A 21,925-nucleotide genomic window follows, 5' to 3' on the forward strand; every position below is an offset into this window, starting at 1 on the left:
GCTCCTCTCTCTGGCCCACAGCCGCCCCCCGTTCTTGCCTAGGTCATGGCACACTTCTGACATGCCTGGCCCGTTAAAGGAACAGAAAGCAGCCAGTGTGGCCAAGAACAACGAGCGAGAGGCAAAGGGGCCTGAAATCAGGCTGAGTGGTTGGCTGGCCCAGTCAGGTAGGGCCCTGTCAGCCACATAGGAGTCTGGATTTTGTTCTAAGTGCAATAGGAAGCCAGCGGAGGAATTTCAGCAGGAGAGGGACACGATCTTCCTTCCTTCCTGAAAAGGTCACTGTGTCTACAGTATAGAGAACACACAGTAGCGGGCCACACCGGAAACTGGAAGACCAATAATGGCTACTTTTATGTGGGTCTCGAAGTTGTTAAAAAGAATTAGTGGCAGGACTTCTTGGGTTAAATAAACTCAATGTTATCTTAAAGAAAGGTTTGGGGGTGGTGCACCATGGCTGGGAGCAAAGGCTCTATCTAGAGCAGAGGTTCTCAATGTGGGGGCGGGGGAGGCGGCGCCCTTTTGCCCCCCAGAGGACGTTTGGCACTATCTGGAGACACTGTCGGTCATCAGTCACAACTCGGGGTGCCACTGGCATCCAGTGAGTAGAGGGATGCTGTGAACACTACGATGCACAAGACAGCCTCCCACAGCAAAGAATTATGCGGCCCCAAACGACCAAAAGTCCTGAGGTTAAGAAGCCCTGAGCATTTCCTAGATTTGGATCTGGGCTCTCCCGTTTACTTGCTGTCTGCCTTGGGGCAAGTTACGTAACCTCTCTGTGATCTTTCCCACCCTTAAGCCAATGCCTTTTCCTGACACCAAGGGACAGAAGCCGAAGACTGAAAGGCAATTTAGAAGGCTATCTATCCCTCCTACTTTCCAGGTAGGACGAGTCGCCTGGCACAGCCAGGCAGTGGGGAGGAGGGGAAGACAAGACAAGGAGCCTTTCCTATCCAGCCAGTAGGAAGAGGCACCCCGGTCTCCCCGCACGCCCTGGTGGGGAAGCGAGTCAGCACAAGACACTCACGATAAAGAAAGGGATCCAGTTGAAGGATCCTGATAAAGAAAGGGATCGAGCACACTGGCTCTGAGATAGACAGACTCAGGTTCAATTCTATTTCCGCCAAGTAGAAGCTGAGTGACCTTAGACAACCTACTTAAGCTAAATTTCCACTAACTGTAACGAGTTATTCTTTCAAACCTTAAAGCATGATACCTAATTTATTCAATCAATCAAGAGGTCAGCGAGCGTCTCCTTTGTGTCAGGTAGTGAAATAAATCATGAAAAGCATCAAGGTAGATGCCTGGAACATAACAAATATTCAGTAAATAGTATGTTTTTTTAAAATACATCATCCTGATTTGAAAATGTGTTCATTCTAAGATTATGGAATACACAGTGTAGGGGACATATTTATCTGCTCAGTATTTCTCTCTTTGGGGAAGCAACAACCCCAATTCTACAAAAGCCCTCGTTGGCCCATATGACTTGGGTAGAGCTCACCCCCACAGGCATGTGACCTGTGTGACCAATCAGAATATTCCATTCTTCTGGCCACCTGCCCAGGAATGGACATGTGAACCAAGCTGGGAAAATCAGACTCTTCCCTGGGCTTTTTCTGGAATCTCAAGCTCTTTAGACTATGTGAGCATTGCAGGAGCCACTCTTGGCACCATGTGGCAGAGCCAGTCTGAGAATGAAGCAAGAGACAAGAGATAAAGAGAGCCAAAGACCTGGTGACATCATCTGAGTCCTTGGATCCAGCCTTACCCAAAGCTGGTTCAACCCTTGGACTTGCAAGTTCTAAAAGCCAATTAATGCCCTTTCCTTCAGTTGGATCAAGTTAAATTTCTGTCACTTGCAACTAAAAGGGTCTGAACAAGATAATCAGAAAATCACTGTAAATAGAAGAAAAATCACCCATAATCCCACAACCCAGAGAGATTACCACAACCTGTGAGTGTGTGGTCCTCCCACGTTCTGTTCTGGTGATGTTTCATTTGTGTGTTTGGGGGTGACTGGAGTGGTTATTTTTAAAATAAGAAATAAGGCTTTCAAGCCAGATGCCCTTTGACTTGAATCCAGACTCTGCCTTCTTTAGCTGTGTCGCTTCAGGAGGGTTACCTAACCTCTCTGATTCTTGGCTTACCCATATATAAAATGGGGCTAATAACTCTAGCAACACTCCATAAATGACAGTAGTTACTCATAGTGTATATAACACTCCAAGATGTGATCTGAGGAGCACAGAGTATGGTACAATCATTACTTTCCTTGTTCTGTGCATTTGCCAACCTGCTATCTTGGGCACGAGGACTGCTTCTGCACCTCTGTCAAGCTCTTAGCTTTTAATTATATTACATTGTTGTTTAAAATAGGTCCATTGTTACTTGAGACTATACGGTTATGGTCTCCTTTTCTTAAAGTTGCAACTCATTTTAAAAGAGAAAGAAACAAGACAGCTGGCTATGTGGATAAGTTAAAAAAAATATATGACTCAGCTTCCCGAGCTATTCATTTTTTTACATAAAGATTGTATATAGTTAAGGTGTGCAACATGATAATTTGATACACATATAGTGAAATGATTACTAGAGTTGAGCTAATTAACATATCCATCTCCTCACAGTTACATTTTTTTGTGTGTGGTCAGAGCACCTGAAATCTACTTTCTTAGCAAATTTCCAGTATTCAATACAGAATTCATCACTATAGCGCTCATGCTGTACATTACATCTCCTGACTTACTCATCCTGCTGAACTGCAACTGTCATTCATTCTTTATTACTCTAGAATGACAGGTCCAAGCAAATAATGAAAGGATGGGAAGGCAACGGTTGAAAGACTTAAACATTTCCAAAGGGTTTTATAATTGATTCACGAGAGGGATGGGAATAAACTGTCTAGATTTAACACAAAACAATTGCTAAAGCAGTTCTTGTAACTGCATCTGGATCAGTTTTGAGACACATCAAAAGTAATGTGTGGCTGATTAATTACCAAAGCTTGTGAAACATTTTTTAAATTACGGCCGATTATTCATGGATATTGTTATAATAACTTTGCTTACTCATGGTATAATAACTTCACTCGCTTTTACTCTCTTAAGAGAGAGATAAAAGGATCGCAGGAGAGCAGAAGCCGTCATTGATCTTTATTTAGCAAAGCCCATAGAGAACACAGCTGATATATCAATTAACTGTGGCTATTACAAATGACTGTAGTGCTCTCTTACTCCCAAAGGTCTGAGGTTTCATCAAGATCTGGGAATGCTAAGTGCACACGTGTAAAGATCATCCATCCTGTGTCTTGAGAAAAAAGACTAGGAATCGCTGCTCTGTAGGATAAGTAACTAAGGAACCAGTTAAAATTGTACCATCCGAAAATAATAAGCAATAGTACTCATGGCCTCCGATGACCACACTAATGCACGGAATACTGACAAAAGGATTTTCGAAACTTTAAGCCCAAAGGAAACCCTATTCGCTATATCACTGGGATTAGAGACGATGAAAAACACTGAGATCAGAGGAAACGCCTTGTCTAAACAGACAGAGCTAAGAGAAAGGAGCAGACGACAGCCCTGGGTACGCAGCAGCTAGAACACACAGGGATCTGGGAATCTGAACCTCAAGATCCCGTTTTGAGAAACCGAGTAAATATTCAAGAGAGAAAAAGAAAATCAAATATAATGTGTTGTTTCGAGAGTGACCCACCTTCTCGGACCCCGGCCCTCGGGACGAGCCCTCCAAGTCCTCGTGCACCCGATCCAGCAACCAGAGCAGGAACTCCAGGGCGTCATGCTGGGAATTGCCTTGGAATTGCGAGCCGTACTTGGAAACAGCATTCTCAAAGGAAAAAAAGAAAAGCAAAGGGTCAATTGGGCCCTTCCAACAACCAAGCAAGGACCCATAAGCACCAGGTCTACCAGTGGTCACTGTTCAGCCCTGACCTGGGAGGACAAGAAGAAGACAGTGTGAGATGAGAAATGTTCTTTCCTGCTGAAGCCTGTCCTCTTGGGGGCGGTGTCCCCAAACGCTACGAGGGTTCTCTACAGAAGGCACTGCTTTTTCCAGAAAGACTAGTAATGTATGTCCCGTCCTTAAAAAACCCACAGGGTTGTCTCTGCTGAATATTTTGATTCTGTTGACCATCTGTCCTCCTGAAGCTCTTGTCCCTTGACCACTGAGGCGCATGCTCCCCTGGCCGCCTCCGTCAGTCTGTCTCCACAGCGTCTCTCCCTGCTCACCCCACAATGGAATTGTGTAATGACTTTGTCATTTTCTGTGTAAATGTACATTCCAGCTCTTTAAAAGTTTGCTTCAAAGAGTAATACATGCACATACTTTTTTAAAAAAGAATCCAAAATATAAAAAAGGATGATAATGAAAAGTCTTCCTTCTACCCAGCTCCCATCCCTGGGTGCCCCTCCCCAGAGGGAGGCCACTCTTAGCAGTTTCAAGCATCTTTCCAGGGATGTTTTTTTTAATGCGCGTGCAAGTGTGAGCATCTGAGTGTAAGCAAACCCTCTTGTGTATGAGTGTGCACGCATGCATGTGCACACAGTGCATTATGGTTGCTTGTCCCATCCTTAGACAGCAGAGCCAGGCATCAAGCCTTGTCCCACACGGGTCTGTTCTCTGCTCACGCCAGCCAAAGAGAACAGCCTGGGCAAAGCTGCAGATCCAGAGAATCTCCGTCACTGCCAATCAAGTCAAATAGCCTGGGCTTTTTTCTTTTTCTTTCATTTATTCTTCCATTGGGATTTAAAGGAAACTTCAGGATGAGACAAAGCAAAATTCAACATTTAATTAATTAAAATATTGGTTCTGAGTCTTCATCCCAATCACATTAGTTTGGGTTGGTTCACTGGACGGTCTCGTTTGGATTCTTTTCCCAGGCTTTTCTGTACTTTGACTCCCAAGTAGGGCTGCCAGATTTAGCAAATAAAAATGAAAGATGCCCAGTTAAATTTGAATTTCAGATAAACAATGAATGTTTTTAGGCTAAGTATGTCCCAAGCAATATTTAGGATAGATTTATACTAAAAAGTTATTCACTACACATCTGAAATTCAAATTTAACTGGGTATCATGTATTTTAGCTGGCGAGCCTAGCCCCAGCCGCCCTCAAACCTCTATCCTTAGTACAAACGCTCTCTCCTGGGGGAGGAGCCAGCCCCTCCAACTCGAAATCTCTAAAGTCAGCTCTTCCTCTTCACATCAGCGTCCTCTTTCATTCTCTCATACCCACACGGGTCAATTGTCAAGCATTTGGGATTCTGGCTCCCAAAATGTCTCTGTCCCACCCTTTGAGCAATCCCATTCCCGTCCCTGAGTCTTCACTACTGCTGACCCAGATGACAATACCACCTGCCAAGAAGCCCAGCCCCGAGAATCTCTCCTCGCCAACCCCCTGCCTGCCTAGGACAACAGACCCATTTTCCCACTGCCCCGCTGGATAATATCATGCCCCTCCTTCAAACCCTTCCTTATTCTCTTACTCACCATGTGGTGGTCCAAACACCTTCTCTGGTCTGACCCCATTCACATCCCTCACCACTCCCTCAAGTGTTTCAAAGTTCCAGGTAAAGGAGCCACTCAGGTGCCCCAAATGTACTTTCCCTTTTCAAAAGTCTCTACCTTTATTTTTTCTTCCTTCCAGATGAAATCTATTCCCCTCCTGCTAATCATGCTAATCCTGTAAGACCAACACACTTCCTCTAAGCTGGCTATCAAGTCATAGAACCTTTCCAGAAAGAATTTGACAACTTCAAGTAGATAGACAAGATAGGGCCTTAAAAATGTCCCTCTGTATAAACACAGTAATCCCATCTTTGGGAATTTAGCTAAGGAAATGAGAGATACAAGCAAAACTATCTCTATGCATCAAAGTCATCTGGAGAAAATTTGTGGCACATTCATATTGATGGCCTTAAAAATTATGCTTGAGGGCCAGCCCGGTGGTGCAGTAGTTAAGTTTGCATGTTCCACTCTGGTGGTCAGGGGTTCACTGGTTCGGATCCCAGATGTGGACCTATGCACCGCTTATCAAGCCATGCTGTGGCAAGCGTCCCACTTATAAAATAGAGGAAGATGGGCATGGATGTTAGCTCAGAGCCAGTCTTCCTCAGCAAAAAGAGAAGGATTGGCAGCAGATGTTAGCCTAGGGCTAATCTTGCTCAAAAAAAAAAAAATTATACTTGAGGAAATACTGAGAAAAGAAAACAAATGATCCTACTGTTTTTTTAAAAAAAGCGCAAATATATATATTTGAGATTGTTGTATATATATCTATAGATAGAAAGATAAAAGACCAGAAAATATATGGCAAAGGTTAACAAATGGTTATCACAGGAGGATGGGACCATAGGTGATTTTTTTCATTTTCATTTGTACATTGCAAGTTTTTTTTACAGAGAACGTTGTTCTTTATTGGTCATTTTCCAATTATAAAAGTATCTGGCAGGTATTTTACAGAGTTTTTTTTTATAACTTTACTTATTGATCCCTGCAGAAAATTTTCCCATAGAAAGTCTGTTAAAATGTGACTAGAACTGCATTGAAGCTAAATCCTAACCTGGGAGGGATGAATGGCAATATTTAGTATTTCTTCCCCACAACATGGCATAGCTCTATCCATGTGTGTGGTTTTTCCCTCTCTCAACATTGATAATTTTCAACATATTTCTTATTAAAGTTACTTCTAGTTATTTCATATTTCTGGTTGTTTTTATGAGTGAAATCTAATTTTTATATGTTCTAAATGGTTATTGCTTTTGACTTTCTATCTTGTATCTGACCTCATTAGTGACAGCGGAAAATTCTAAAATATGGATTTCTAGAGTCATTAAGTTTCTTTCTGTTTAATATTTTTTACTCCATTTCCATTGCATGTCTTACTGTTTTGTCCAGAACTTGCAAAATATAAGAGTAATCTAGAAGGCATGCTTGTTCTTAAGAAGCAATGCATCTGGTACATCACTTGAGGCATAATGTAGGTCTAAAATTGATCCTTAAGCACACAAGCTAAGAGAAATTCCAGATGGCTGAAATTCTTAATATAACCATAGAAAAACTAGAAGCACATAAGATAGAATATTCATCAAAAGGTATCATATAAATAAATCTAAAATTTCCAGTATTAGGATAGGGAGAAGGAAAGAGTTTGGAGAAATATTTGTAGCAAATATGACAAGGGTTGTGGAACTTATAGAAACAAGTAAAAATAACATTAAGACCCAGGAGGAACGGATAGACAAATGACATGAACAGACAATTCCCAGAGCAGTCTTAGGACTAGTAAAGAAGCATGGAACAATCCTACACCTCACTCCCAATCAAAGAAATAAAAATAAAGACAAGATGCTATTTCATTTTGTCCAATAAATTATTAGGAGAGAAGAATATCTAATGCCCAGGAAAATACGCATCACTGGTGTATCTGAAACTTGAAGTAATTATTTGAAAAGAAATGTGCCATTGTGGGTGATAAAAACAATCAAGCTCAATAAAGTTGACTTAAAAAGTGAAAAAACAATAAATGTTTAATATTGGGATAGTGATTATACAGGTACACACATGTCAAAAGTCATCAAATTCTACACTTAAAATTGGTGCATTTTTATCCAGCCATGAGAGAAAAGGAAATTCTGCCATTTGCAACAACATGGGTGGACCTTGAGGACATTATGCTAAGTCGGACAGAGAAAGACAAATACTGTATGATATTTCTTATATGAGGAATCTAAAAACACTGAAATCGTAAAAGCAGAAAATAAAATCGTGGTTTCCCGGGGCTGGGAGTATGGAGGAATAGGAGCGATGTTTAAGGGAGCATACTCGAATCTAGGAGATAAGTAAGAGCTGGAGACCCAACAAACTGTTCAGTGATTATAGATAACAAAACTGTATTATAAACATTAAACTTGCTCAGAGACTAGATTTTAACTGTTTCCAACACTAGAAGAAATGATAATTATGTGACGCAATAGAGACGTTAGCTAACACTACTGTGGCTATATTGTGTAAAGTTATATATATTATATTGTGATATAAATATATCAAATCAATACGTTGCACACTTTAAACTTACATAATGTTGCATGTCAAATATAACTCAATTTTTAAAAATGGGTGCATTTCACTGTACATAATCTATACTTCAATAAAGTTGATTTAAAAAGCAAAAAACAGAGGCTGGCCCGGTGGCCGAGGGATTAAGTTTGCAGGCTCCACTTCAGCAGCCCAGGCTTTCACCAGTTCGGATCCAGGCTGTGGACATGGAACTGCTCGTCAGGCCATGCTGAGGCAGCGTCCCACATAGCACAACCAGAAGGACCTACAACTAGAATATACAACTATGTACTGGGGGGCTTTGGGGAAAAGAGGAAGAAGGAAAAAAAAAGAAGATTGGCAACAGATGCTAGCTCCGGTGCCAATCTTTAAAAAAAAATAAAATAAAAACCAAAAAACATAAAAACAACAAAACAGTCATAGCTTTGCTTTGACCGTGTAATTTCACTTCAAGAACTTAAGCTTATGGAAATGATCAGAGCTGAGGAAAATGATTTAAACACAAGAATTTTCAATGCAGTGTGGTAACTGGGAAAACTGTACAGTATAAAAATGTCTCTGTAGGGATTGGTTCATTTAATAAAATTATACAACCACTAAAAATTAAGTTTTGTAGAATATTTTAATGACCAGGAGAAAGTCTCATGATAATACTTAAATGAAAGAAGCAGGATACAAAACTAGAATTTCCAACTGTATATGCTTTGAAACACATCAATGTTTATGATGGTTATCTGTTAGAGATAGTTATCTCTAACGGAGTTCCAATCTTTTTTTACATTTTAGCACTTTCCAATTTTTTATAGTATACACATATTTAATTACAACATTAGATAAGCAAAGTATTACAAATACCATGGGCAGGATTGTTTTAAGGTATTTATTTATTTGACATTAAAACAAAGAGTAGTCCTGCTGTCTGTGGGAGGCTGGGCGACCCAGGGCTCAGGAAGGGGGAACCCAGCAAACCCATCCTATTTGCATGGCTGAGGTTGGGCTAACTCACTCCAGCATGCTGGCCCCTTCTCAGTTTCCTCTCTTCTAATTCCTCCTAAAGACCAAGCTTCTTTACAAAACCTTACGTAGCTTGTCCCCAACCAATTCTCCAGCCTCTCTCCCCAGTCAATAGGCCTTCAGTAATTCATTTAATCATTCATTTCTTCTGCCCAGCCAGCAGAAGGCCCCTCAGCCCCACCTTCCTCAGTGATTGGCACTTTCAGTCCCAGGGGCTGGAATGCACTTTCTCACCCTCCCAAGTCCTTAGTTGACCTCTGAATCTTCAACTCGATGGTTATCTCTGGTGGGAAGCCTTCTTGCCCCTGCTTGCCCCACCTTCCCCTCCCCCTCCCCCCCCCCCCCCCGCATCAAATCACATCCTCCTGCCAGAACTACCACAGTGCCTCATTTTTTATTTTCTAGCACTTGTCACCAGCTCAACTCATGTGTCTATGTGATTATTTCATTAACATCCACCTCTCTCGCTGGACTGTAAGCTCCTGGGGAGCAGCCCCAGGGTCAGGTTTTGTGCTCATCACTCATATATTCCATGTTCCTGGTATAGTGTCTGGACACTTAAGAAATATGTGTTGGACGAATGAGTGTTTCCTCATCTGTAAAATAGGAGGAGCTCACTTAGACTTCAATTAGAAAGGTTCAAAACCCTGGACTCCGGAATTCTTCTCCACTCCCTCCAAGGCTGGCTACCCAAAAAGTCTGGGGAAGCCCCAGATTATATCACCCTCATGTACATATTAACAACCTGATTATCCTTCAATTCCCCAAGGCTCACCAGGAGCTTCCAGGCTCTAGGGATTCCAGAGCAAGAGAGAGCAGGAAATCCCGGTGAGTCGCCAAGGGTGATTACTAATTTGGAAGATTTTATCAAGCTCCTCTGGCCTCTCCCATCTCGGCAGTAAGCGGATGAGAATTCATCTGGCAGGAGAAAAGGTACACGATGACTCCCTCCCTCCCTCCTCTGGGTCTTTGCAGGTGAGGAGGTGTAATAATAGAATAACGAAAGATTCCTTGGGGCCAGGCACTGTTTTAAGTGTTGCACATATAACTCATCTTCACAACAAGGCTGTAAGGTTCGCACCAATATGGTCCCATTTTACAGATGAGGTAAGTTGAGGCACAGTGACATCTGGAAACTTGCTCAAGGTCACAGAGCTCCCGAGACTTTGTTCTTAACCACTATAGGATACTGCCTCTTATTCAAAAAGCAAACATTGCCAAAAAGAGATATTAATGACACCCATTCGACCCACTGACTCTTGCAGAATAGTGCTTCACTGGTGGAAGCAGGAGAGAGGAAGGTGGGGGTTGGCATACTCATGGGTCACATGGCAAGAATTGCTTTCTCAGGCTGAAACTCAAGAGCAGTGATGCTTGTGGAATGAACACTGACAGGTTTCCCCCTCCCCCAAGAACAACAATCACTAGTCTATGGGGAGCTGCAGCTCTCTGTCCAGAGCTGTGGGGGTTTTTTTTTAGCAGGAAGCAAGCTATGCACATCAATTATCAGGAACTCTTTGATCCAACTGGGACCCCAAACAAACTCCCTGCTTTAACCCTGGATGAAGTGTTACACATAACTTCCCAAAGCCTCATGACCCTGCAGCATCCCCAGTACGTAGACCGGGATCCTGGGGACAATGGATACAATCCCATGCTACCCACTGTAGGGGGTTTAACATACACTAAACAGAAGGATGCCATCTCCAATACAGGCACACACTGCCTCTCCCAGGCACTCAGCACAGTACCTGGACCACAGGTTCTCAGCTTCCACTGGGCTTAGAATAAAATCCAAATTCCTTACCGTTGTGTCCAAGACCTTATGTGATCTGGCCAACCTCATCTACGCCCCACTCTACCCTCCGGGGCTCCAGCCACACTAATTTTCCTTCCATGCCTTCAGTTCTCAGCTCCTTCAAGCATATGGCTTTTGTACTTGCCCTCTCTCTACCGGGATTATTCCTAGATCTTGGCCTGGCTGAGTCCTTCTCATCAATCAGATCTGAACCCAAGCATCACCTCCTTCCTCCAAGGTCTTGGCCGTGGAAGTCCGACTCCCCACACTGCACCCCTCCAGACTGGAGACTCTCTCCCTAGCCTTAGAACATTGCCTGGCCCACAAGGCCTTCAATACTTCAACAAACGTCTGTTGGACGCAAAAATGCTGAATACACTCAAATCTGCCAGTCCCTGCACTCGCACCCCTCAAAATACCTAGGGGAAATTAATTCATAAGAAAACGTCTGCAAGCGATAGCATAACAGATCAACTCAAAGGCGGTAACCTGAGGCTGAACTAGTCAATGTCATTTAAAGAAGGTCCCATGAAACCCTCTCCTGACGGAGCATACACTCTTCAAGAAGAGAAACCAGAAGGGCCAAAACGCGGCTGCCGCCGAGCGGCAAGGGCGGTAGGCTCAGAGCGCTGCCTACCTTGAACTCGGCGGAAAGTTGGGGTGTGTATTCGCGTGTCCAGAGCGCGCGCACCAGCGCCGCCAGCTGCTCGGTGACCTCGGCGCGGCCCGGTGCCGCCCGGTACCGCCCCAGCGCCAGGAACTCGGCCAGCAGGTCGGTGTTGCTGAGACACTGCACCACGGCGTTCATGAAACAGGTGTTGCCGTGGTTCTTCAAGCCCTGCGCTCCCGGGGGCCGCGCCCCATCGCCAGCGGGGAGCTGGGTCTGGGATCTGGGTGGGCGCTCCTCCCCGGGGCTCCCGGGGGCGGCTGGAGCGGGGCCGGGGGCGCAGGTAAACCCGCCCTCACCGTCGCCATCGCAGTGTCCCGGCTGGGGCTGGGGCTGGGGCCGGGGCGGCGAGTCCCCGGGGCGGGAGCGGCTGCCCAGCGCCAGCAGGAAGCGGCTGAACAGGCGGCGCAGGGAGCGGCGGCGGCGGGGCCGGGGCGCGGGCAGCCCCTCTCCTGCCGCGGCCCCCGGGCCCGGGTCCATGACTCCCGCCGGCGCACCTCCCCGCGCGGAGCCCCCGGGACCCGAGGCGGACGCGCCTCTAACAGGCCCTTACAGCCTCGGAAAAGCGCCCGGGCGCCGGCTACCTGCGGGCCAGGTGTGTCGCCACCCGGCGGAGGCGGAGCCAAGGGCGGGGCCGCCCCGCCCCGCGCGGGAATCCGGCCGTAAGGCCCGCCCAAGGGCAGCGCCCGGCCGCCCCCACCCCCGCCGGGGCCCGCCCCCCGCGGCGCGGACAGGGAATAAAAGCACTGGGAGTCGCTGAGTTCGAGTTCCCCACCCTTCCTTACAGCGTGTAAACAGACGGACCTGAATTTAACCTCTGCTCCTATTCCCCTCCCAGGCTTCAAGCTGTGGAAATAACAGGAACGATAAATTTGGAAGCGCCTAGTAAATTACAAAGCCCTGGCAATTTTTAAGTTTCTTGTAATTACGTCCAGGTGAATATGAAGAAAAGGGAGAAGAAGACTGTCCACTGGCAGCCTCTGGAGTAGTGAGAGGCGTGCACTGGGAGCTGTGAAGGGGTGGGGGGCGCTTTTGTGAGCGCTGGCTCCTCGGCAAGCACAGGTATGTGCGGACAGGTGGCGCCACCTCCTTCCAGCCGGTTTGCGCCGTAGGGCAGGCAGAGCCTTTGCCTGGACCCGCCATCCTGGGACCAGAACTGGGACCCCAAGTTGCCCCGCGTGAAACAGCCGCGATAGTTATACGTTTGCTTTTTTAAACTAGAGACTAGGTTAGAGTCATTTTCCAAAAGCTTGCGAGCAAGGCTTGATCATCCTGGCTTCAAATGGTGAAGAAACGGGCTCAGAGAGGTTAACGCAACCTACCGAGGCCACAAGACCCGTAAGCAGGGAAACGGGAACTGGACCGAGGTCTGCGGACTGCCACTCACAAGTTGGCTCTTTCCAACCTCAGTACAGGTATTTGCTTACCAGGAAGTGTTTCGGCTCCCAGGCGCGCCCCTTACGCGGTCTTCTGTTCACTCCTTGACGTGAGGTCCCTGCTGGATTGTTGCCCAATCAGAATGGGCTTGGGCTTGGCCTTGCCCCGCCCTTGATTCCCTGGGTAACTCTGAGGACCTCTGCTCGCTTTACCCTGTAACTGTCAGGTTTATAATTAATCAGGCAAAGTCTTACAAAATGGATTTCTCATCAATTTCTAGTTCAAAAAGAGATCAGCAGGATGCATTACTATGTCAACAGCCTGAAATGCTACTTATTATTGGATAAATGTGTGACCATTTATTAAATATCCGCCTTTGTATGTCAAAGAGGGCAGCAGCAAAAAAGAAGCATTAGTTAAGTGATAAAGAATATGCTTAGAACAAAAGACCGCTGTGCATTGGAGACCTGAGCTGTTTCTGGAAGATGCCATTATTTACCCTATCTGGGAAAGCATACCTGGTTGGATGATTAATACAAAAGGTCCATTCCCTCGCCCTTCTGATGGTAAGTACAACAGAAAGATTTTATGGCCAACTCCAAAAAAGCATCTTTGAAATTTCATCTTTGATAATCGCCCTAAGATCCCCAACAACACACATTTTCTCGGAGAAAGCACCATAATTCATGTTTAACTCTGTGTGTCAGGAACTCTGCCAATGCTTTAATACATTATTTCACTTAATTCTCACAAGAATCTTTTGAGCAGAAATTTATTCTTGCTTTACAAAAGAGAAAACAGAGGCTCAGAGAGTTTTTGAAAAAGAAACCTACCCGGGGCTGGCCCCGTGGCCGAGTGGTTAAGTTCGTGCGCTCCGCTGCAGGCGGCCCAGTGTTTCGTTAGTTCGAATCCTGGGCGCGGACATGGCACTGCTCATCAGACCACGCTGAGGCAGCGTCCCACATGCCACAACTAGAAGAACCCACAACGAAGAATACACAACTATGTACCGGGGGGCTTTGGGGAGAAAAAGGAAAAAATAAAATCTTTAAAAAAAAAAAAAAAAAAGAAACCTACCCAAGATCTGGATTCAAATCCACATCGTGCCCCACGAAGCTTGACCAGTGAAATGCTGATTGAGAAGGTAAGCTCACCTCCCTTCCTTTTAGAGGATTTCCCAAATCCATCTGTGGACAAAACATGAGGCAGGGGGACTGGCCCGGTGGTGCAGCAGTTAAGTGTGCACGTTCCACTTAGGCGGGACCGAGGGTTGCAGGTTTGAATACCGGGTGCGAACATGGCACCGCTTGGCAAGCCATGCTGTGGTAGGCGTCCCACATATAAAATAGAGGAAGATGGGCATGGATGTTAGCTCAGGGCCAGTCTTCCTCAGCAAAAAGAGGAGGACTGGCAGATGTTAGCTCAGGGCTAGTCTTCCTCAAAAAAAAAAAATAATAATATGAGGAGGGGCTGTGGGTTTGGCAGAGTCACAGAAAACAGATTATGATAGGAACCAACATCTGGGAATCTATTCATAATAGAAAACTCTTACAGTCTGGACAAATTATTCTTGAACATATTTTGATTTTAATATACAATTTAAGAATGTAAAATGCATTCTATAAAGGAAAGGAGAAACTTAAAACATAAAATATTTTGACTAAAGAAAAAAACACAGATGTGCGAAATCAAGATCAGTCTTGGTGCCATCTAAGCTCAGCCTTCAGCAGGACCGTGTGCAGCGTGGTGCGCCAGGCAGTCTCTGCCGCTTCATGAGGCAGATGGGTACTTCCATCTCAGAATGGCTCCATCGGCACTTACGCTGACGATGTACTGATTTCCTGGACTTATCCGGACGCGGGTGATATTGCCACTGTGTCCCACCCCAACATGAGTCACTTCACCCTCGTTATAATCCCAAACTTTGACCAGATGGTCATTTCCCCCTGAAAAAGACAAACAGTTATATGGCATTGCTGCAATAGAATAGAGAGAAACAGCCCTGATTTCAAATAACTGGCTACTTTTCAACACATTCCCCGTGTGCAAACTTAAAGGGAGAAAAAAATCTGTCTTTATAATAATTCTTTTACTTGATTATAAAAATCCAGATCTGTTGGAGTAAATTTGGGGAAAAAAATACAAAGAGGCGACATCACCCTTGACCCCACCACCCAGAAATAACCACTAATAAAATCTTGGTTTAGCTCCTTCCAGTCTTTTCTGTCTAAGTGTACAGGTATACAGACGTCTGTGTGTGTAATTGGGATCACTCCGTGGCTAGCTTTCTATCTTGCTCTAAGGAACTGTGTTTGCGAAACTTTAAATCATCGGGAGCACTTATTTGTTAATGTCCTGAAGAAGCAAAGAGCTTGGCAGAAAATGATATTGGTGTTGTTCCAATTGGCATGTTGTGTGGCCAATGCCTCCTGGAAATGCTGATTTAAAAGCCTGGCATTTAAGACGTCAGTAGAAAATAACAGAGAAAAGCACACTGGGCAGCCTAAGCCATTTAAAGACCCATTTCTATTACGATGCCCACCAGAAAAAAAACAAGCAAAATAAGGCTTAGCTTTTATTTGTGCTCCTAAGGCTCCCGGGCAAATGTTTCCACTCACTGAAATGTGACTTCTGGGTATTTCTTTTCCAGCCACACTGGCTGCGGTGCTCCAGCCTGAATCTAACCACGTTGCCCTTTAGACCCTTTTGCAGTCACTTCCAATTGCCTCCTGCCTGGAGTTCCACGTTCCCATTGAAAATAAACCAGGCTTGGTTTTCTTTTCTTATCCCAGGACTAACCTGTGACAAAGTACACTCCTTCCAGTGTGATATCCATACCATTGATTGACCCTGACAAGGAGCCTTCCAACTCTCTGATGACTGTCCCATCAAATACCTCCCAGTAAGCAATCTGGAATTCAGGAAAGAAGCATTAGGCAGAATTCAGCTCAGTGGAATCATCCACGCACATGCTAACAAAAGATGGTTCTACTTTATATAGAAGGTAGCAAAAATATACTATGGGATGATATACGGGCTGAAATTATAAATAGGCTAAAGCAGGGGGTGGAGAAACCATTTTAATATTTTTGGTATTGGTTTTTAAATTTGCATTCTATTTAAAGAGATGTTGATATGCTGGTAAAGCCGGACTGTGGCAGAAAGTGCTTTCAATCAGACTAAGCAGATGGAGTCTGAAGCAAGCTGTAAAAGAAAGAAGAAAACAGCCACGGCATCCACTTTCCTGCCTCTGCTCTTAAAGCAGGAGAGCAAAGCTTCAGGCCTGGTGGAAGGGGAAAGCGTTTCCTGCCTTCAGTTTGAGGAATGAGCAGTGCAGACAGCTCTGGAGGCTGGGCCTTACAGGGTCACCGGCTTACTGTGGCCCACCCTCTCTCTTCCTCACCCCACCCTATTCCCAGCTTTCTCTTCTGGCTCAAAGCAATAAAACATTCTACAGGGTGGGGTTTAAAGACAAAGTGATAACGTGGGTCCGCTCCTGGGGAGGAGAACTAGCTTAGGGGTTGGGGGAAACAGGCTCAAAGAAAGGAGATTTTTCTATGAATATACTGCTTTTGCTTTTTGAACTTTGAACCTCGTTTTTTTTTTCTTTGAGGAAGGTTAGCCTTGAGCTAACATCTGCTGCCAATCTTCCTCTTTTTGCTGAGGAAGATTGGCCCTGAGCTAACATCTGTGCTCATCTTACTCTATTTTGTATGTGGCATGCCTGCCACAGCATGGCTTGATGAGTTGTGCCGTGTCAGCACCCGGGATCCGAACCAGTGAACCCCAGGCCACCAAAGCAGAGTGCACAAACTTAACCACTATGCCACCTGGCTGGCCCCGAAATATATATGTATTTTTTGACTTTATAATTTCTACTGATGCTTGATTGCTTTAACAGAAAGTTCTGTTTTCATAGTAAAAGCATAAAGGAGTATAGACGCATGCCAAAATCCTAGTTTCTCAGGAATCACACCCATTTAAGTAGTTGGTGCTGGACTCCTTGCTTTCTTGGGTCAAGAGGTCAAAGTGACCCTCTCCTGGGCAACCTCATGGGGCCTCAGGCTTTCCGGAGAATCCTCTGCCTAGGATGGTCTTCCCAGAGATCTAAGCTTGGTTAGGTCCTTCTGTCATTGAGGCCTCAGCTCAAATGTCACCTCTCTTAAGGAGGCCTTTGCTGACCATCCTGGCTGAGGCAGTTCCTTCTCCTCAGCTGGTATCATCTAACCTGCTCTATTTTCATTTCAGCCCTTTCACCATCTCATCTCATCCTGTTCGCTTATTATTCGTAGTTCATTCATGTCTTCATTTACATGTGTACTGTCCAATTCCATCCCCTCCCACCCAAAATAAATACGTAAAGTAAGTAAGCTCCACGATAACAGGGACAGGGTCACGTCCCCAGCACTTAGAATAGTTTTACAGATTTACGATTTATGGTTTGAATATTCTGGTGAAAATTCTAATAAGAGGGAAATAGACTGTTTCAAGTCTTATAAACTGAAACTTAGAATATGGCAGATGTCACACTAATTTAGAAACTTCACGAACCATATATCAAAGCATTTATAGTGATGTTGTGATTCACCGTGTAATATCCATTCCACCCCAGTTCCAAGAGGAAGCCCACTTAGACCATGAGTCAAACATGGGGTTGGGGGATGGGCAGGCGTAAGCCAACTGGGCAGATGAGACACAAAGACACTAAGAAGGCCAACCTACAGAGGCTAGAACAGAGTCCAACATGCCCTCCCACAATATTCTACCTGTGTCAGGCAAATCCTGGTTGGACCAGGCAACGTTTCTTGGATTTTTATGACAAAGTGTCTTCAGACAGTACTTCTCAGTCACCTGGGAACCTTCAACAGGAAAGAGCCCCACTCCTCGATTCTAATTTGGTGCTGGGGGTCGGAGGGGAGTCACCTTTAGTATTTTTCCTACCACATTTTTATGCTTTAACTCCATCAGCTTTTCTGTTGCTAGTGAAAAGATAAATATGCAACCTCTTCTTCAATTATCTTAAAGTCTGAATTAGGGGAATCCAAATCTATTAATTGGATGTGCAGGTAATTAGGCCACGATCTGGCTGATCTGCTATGGCTGGGAGGGTGGAAGACACCCCAGCATCCTCACGTCTCCACGTGCCTCTTTCCTGAAGCCTCTTGGCTCACTTTAAGGCAGAAATATCCCCCCAAAAAGAAAGACCAATTTTCATCCGAGGACATGGACTCCCCAGCTAAGAAGACTGTTGATATATTGATGCAGTAGAGGGATAAGAAGAGATGAGGAGCTCTATTGTCATTTGATTTGAATTTAGTCACAGTGACAAGTGGTTTGGGCACAGCAATTCTGTTCCAGGCTTTGAAATTTCCTAATAATGAAAAGCAATACTTATTGAGTACCTACTATGTGTCCCCTGCTTTTAGCATTATATTCAAGTATGACTTTAATCTTCACAGCACTCTATGAGGTCAGTGGTATCGTTATTTCCATTTTACAGACGAGGAGGCAAAGGCACCAAAAACTTACATAGCATTTCCCAAGTGACACGGCTCACCAACAGCGACACCGTAGTTTGAACTGGCATGGCTCGACCGCACAACCTGCACCCTTGGCCACAGCACTTCACTACTTTTCTCTTGTACCAGAAAGCTCTTGCCTCTTGCTGGAGTACTCACCTTTCTGTCTGTCCCACTGGTGATGATCTGGAACTCTTCAGGGTGGTAACAAACACACTGGAATAAGGTGTTGGCCAGGATCATCTGATTCCTCCTAAGACGCCTGAAAAATAGATTCAAAAGCTGTGAAACTCAACTTTCTCTTCCCTAGAAAACTTACGTCCTATTCAAACTGGATTTGGTACCAGCTGGGACTTGGGTTGGTCTATTTATCCCAAATAGACTTCCTGTTAGTCTGCCCACGCCACTTCTGCATCCTCCCATTACACCTCTCACGGCAGTCAGAAGATGCTGGGCAGCGCCCTTGTCTAAAGACAAAGGGCAGAACTCCATGGGAAGTCTTCTCCAGTTCCAGTGAGAAGGAGGAGGAGAGCCTGGACTCAGAGTCAACCTGCTGTCTTCCACACGTGGTACCTTATTCTTGAGGCCACCAATTTGAAGGGAAGGTCCCTATAAGCTGAGCAGCAAAGTGTGGGGAAAGGCTTCTTAAAAATGGCTATTATTGGGCTTTACTTCTAGGGGTTTGGATTTCTTAGGTTGGGATGAGGCCCACAGATCTGCGTTTTCAATCAGCATCCCAGTTGATTCTCATGTGTGCAATTGTTCGAGAAACACTGCTTTAGAAGCTATACCACGAAGTAGGTAAATATTGCTTCTCCTTCCATAGATGATGTGACTGGGTGGCCATTTCACAGGCCAGGCTCTACTGGCTAAAAAAAGTGCACCTTCTGCACAGTTTCTTCTCATTGTGGAGGTTTTCAAACATGGTATCTGGGCAGAACATTTTTTAAAGATTTTGGTACAAATTAAGCAAATATTCTTGCTACACAACAGGGAGACTTTAAAGATTTGAGGTGGTCATAAACCATCCATGGAAATAAGTTTATACATACCTTTGTTAAAAAAGAGACAACAGGCCCAAAATGGAGTCACTTGTGCTAAGCCACGACACCAAACTGAGATTTAATACCCAAGCTAATTGCAGTTTCAACTTCCCTCGGGAATGTAATCTTCACCAGTCTGGAATGCGCTGGTCAGCAGTAGTGAGGTAATCCGCCTGATGGACTCTTTCCATCCCCCAAGGAAAGGTAGTAAGTTAATCCATTCTTTTCTTGTCCCTGTCCCCTTTCTGCCTATAAAAGCTTCCCATTTCGTATAGCTCCTTGGAGCTCCTTTCGAATTGCTGGATGGGATGCTGCCTGATTCATGAATGGTTGAATTAAGCCAATTAGCTTTTCGAATTTGCTCAGTTGAATTGTGGTTTTTAACACCTTCTAGTTGTGTATTTTCAAGTGTGATGGTCAGGTGGAGGCTAACACCTCCTGCAAGTGTGTCGGGCCAGCACCAGGGGCCTCACTGGGAGCTTGTTATAAATGCAGAATCTCAGGTGCCACTCTAGACCTACTGATTCAAAATCTACATTTTAACAAGATCCCCAGGTGATTCCTCAGGCACATCAAAGTTAGAGACACGCAGGGCTAGAAGACAGAGGTTTGCTTTGGTTTTTGTTTTTTAATGTATTAAATAAAAAGTGTTCTGCCTTTGCCTTTAGTTCCCAGTCTCTTCTCCCCAATCAAGAACATTTCATATTCCTTTGCCATCCATATGTATCTATATATATCTATACTGAGGCGGAAGAGGAGACTTCTATGTCTAATGTAGATATGGGTATAGATGTCTCTTCTCCCACCTCTGTACCTCCTCAAGTCTATCTGATGCAGATAGAGAGGTGAGGCATCTTAGGAGTGGTAGAGGGGTGCTGGGCGGGGAGAGCGGTTGGGAAAATAGGTCTAATTCTAAATAAAAACACAGCAAAAATGCATATAGTCGAAAAATCATCCTTGAAAATCCTTTGAATTACTCCAACAATACAGTTCACATGCTTTGGTCTAATTAGCTTGGGATCAAGCACTCTGTGAGGTAGTGATATTCTCACAGTACAGGGGGTCCCTGAGAATGTGGCCAGCTCAGGGGGAAGGGCAAATTTATGCCACTCTCCTACTCCCACCCACTATGGCAAGCTCATTCTGGGCTTGACTGGACAGTGTGGAATGACCACAGGAACTGCCTACATTATTGAAGTTATTTCCCTTCTCCCTTTTTTGGGCGTACTTAGAGTTGAATTAGTGTAAGTTAAATCCTACTTCACTGTGTGTATCCAGAAAGCTACTTCCCTAGCCATCCAAAAACTTCTGACATCCAGCTCTTCCTGGAAACTATCCCCTTTCTAACAGCATCTGTAAACCCTGGACAGTCATGGAGATGAATGGCTTCTGCTGAACATCCCTTTACTGTTGCCTTAAGTAAGATTCCTGCCCTTCGTTTGAATCTTCTCTCAAGTTCAATAAAATGCTGGAATTGGTGGTGGTGTAAGTGCCGCATCGTCTTCCCCATCACAGGTACCTACACAAGGTCCCAAATGATGCAAGTCCCATCCGTGCTGGCCGTGACACACTCCTCGTTGTTCTTCTTCACCCTAATGCAGGACACAGAGGACTTGTGCTCCTTCAGGGCCTCCTCCAGCTTCTGGGTCTGGCAGCCTATCTGCCACACCCTCACCTGAAAGCCACAAAGCACAGGCTCTTAATACAAACTGAGGACTTTTGAAGGGATACAAAAAGATTCCAAGAGCTTTTTCATCTTCCCTGTGCTTGACTTGTTTCTTTAATTCCCTGTTCTCATCTCAGCTGCATGGGAGGGGAATGCTAAGTTGTAGGACAGAAATATTCTTCTATGGAGCCAGGAAAATGCTACCAATGATCCTATACCTGCTTCTACTTATAGGGCTGAGAAATTTATCAGACACCCTCTGCTAAAACTGATAATGTAAAGGCTGCTGCTAAACCAAGTGAAATAATATGTCTGCTCATTTCTGCTGAGAATTGCTCTCAAATTTCTGGTGCCATCAGGAAATCTCTTGGGTACCCAGAGCCATATTTAAACTTTCACATCAGCTGATGAATCATTTAAAATCAATGGTTCTCAACCCCACCAAAGTCAACACCCACTTTCTATAACAAATATTTTCTAACATCCCTTTACTATCTTGAAATGAAATTCATAGTTAATACAACTACCTACACACAACATTTCAAAAACAGTCAATATGATGCCCTAACTGTAATAAAAAGGATAAATAAAAGGAAAGTGATTTCATTTCTATAGTATGTCCTGTAATGGATAAACACTCTGACACAACTATGCCAGAAAACATAATAATGTAGTCAGATATGTGTACCTTCTTATCGTGAATATTGGACTTATAAAAAATAAGGAGAGCAGAAACGATCTCACATAAGTATTACAAGATGA

General features: G+C 44.6%; 2 protein-coding genes across 4 annotated transcripts in view; both read right to left on the reverse strand.

Moving 5' to 3' along the window:
* Positions 1 to 12,173, reverse strand: part of USP43 (ubiquitin specific peptidase 43) — a 61,028-nt gene extending 48,855 nt beyond the window's left edge. For all 3 annotated transcript variants that reach the window (XM_070482337.1, XM_044745582.2, XM_014864095.3), the window contains exons 1-2: positions 11,529 to 12,173; positions 3,721 to 3,852 (exon numbers count right to left, since the gene is read on the reverse strand). In XM_070482337.1, the coding sequence (XP_070338438.1) occupies positions 3,721 to 3,852; positions 11,529 to 12,038 (642 nt within the window). In that variant the 5' untranslated portion in view covers positions 12,039 to 12,173. The remainder of the gene's footprint in view (positions 1 to 3,720; positions 3,853 to 11,528) is intronic.
* A 2,334-nt stretch (positions 12,174 to 14,507) lies between these two features.
* CFAP52 (cilia and flagella associated protein 52) overlaps positions 14,508 to 21,925 on the reverse strand; it is a 40,831-nt gene continuing 33,413 nt past the window's right edge. The window contains exons 11-14 of the mRNA XM_014864137.3: positions 21,021 to 21,172; positions 18,614 to 18,716; positions 15,735 to 15,846; positions 14,508 to 14,881 (exon numbers count right to left, since the gene is read on the reverse strand). Coding sequence (XP_014719623.1) covers positions 14,706 to 14,881; positions 15,735 to 15,846; positions 18,614 to 18,716; positions 21,021 to 21,172 — 543 coding nt within the window. The 3' untranslated portion in view covers positions 14,508 to 14,705. The remainder of the gene's footprint in view (positions 14,882 to 15,734; positions 15,847 to 18,613; positions 18,717 to 21,020; positions 21,173 to 21,925) is intronic.

The sequence above is a fragment of the Equus asinus genome, chromosome 13 (genome assembly GCF_041296235.1).
Source record: "Equus asinus isolate D_3611 breed Donkey chromosome 13, EquAss-T2T_v2, whole genome shotgun sequence".
Taxonomy (NCBI): domain Eukaryota; kingdom Metazoa; phylum Chordata; class Mammalia; order Perissodactyla; family Equidae; genus Equus; species Equus asinus.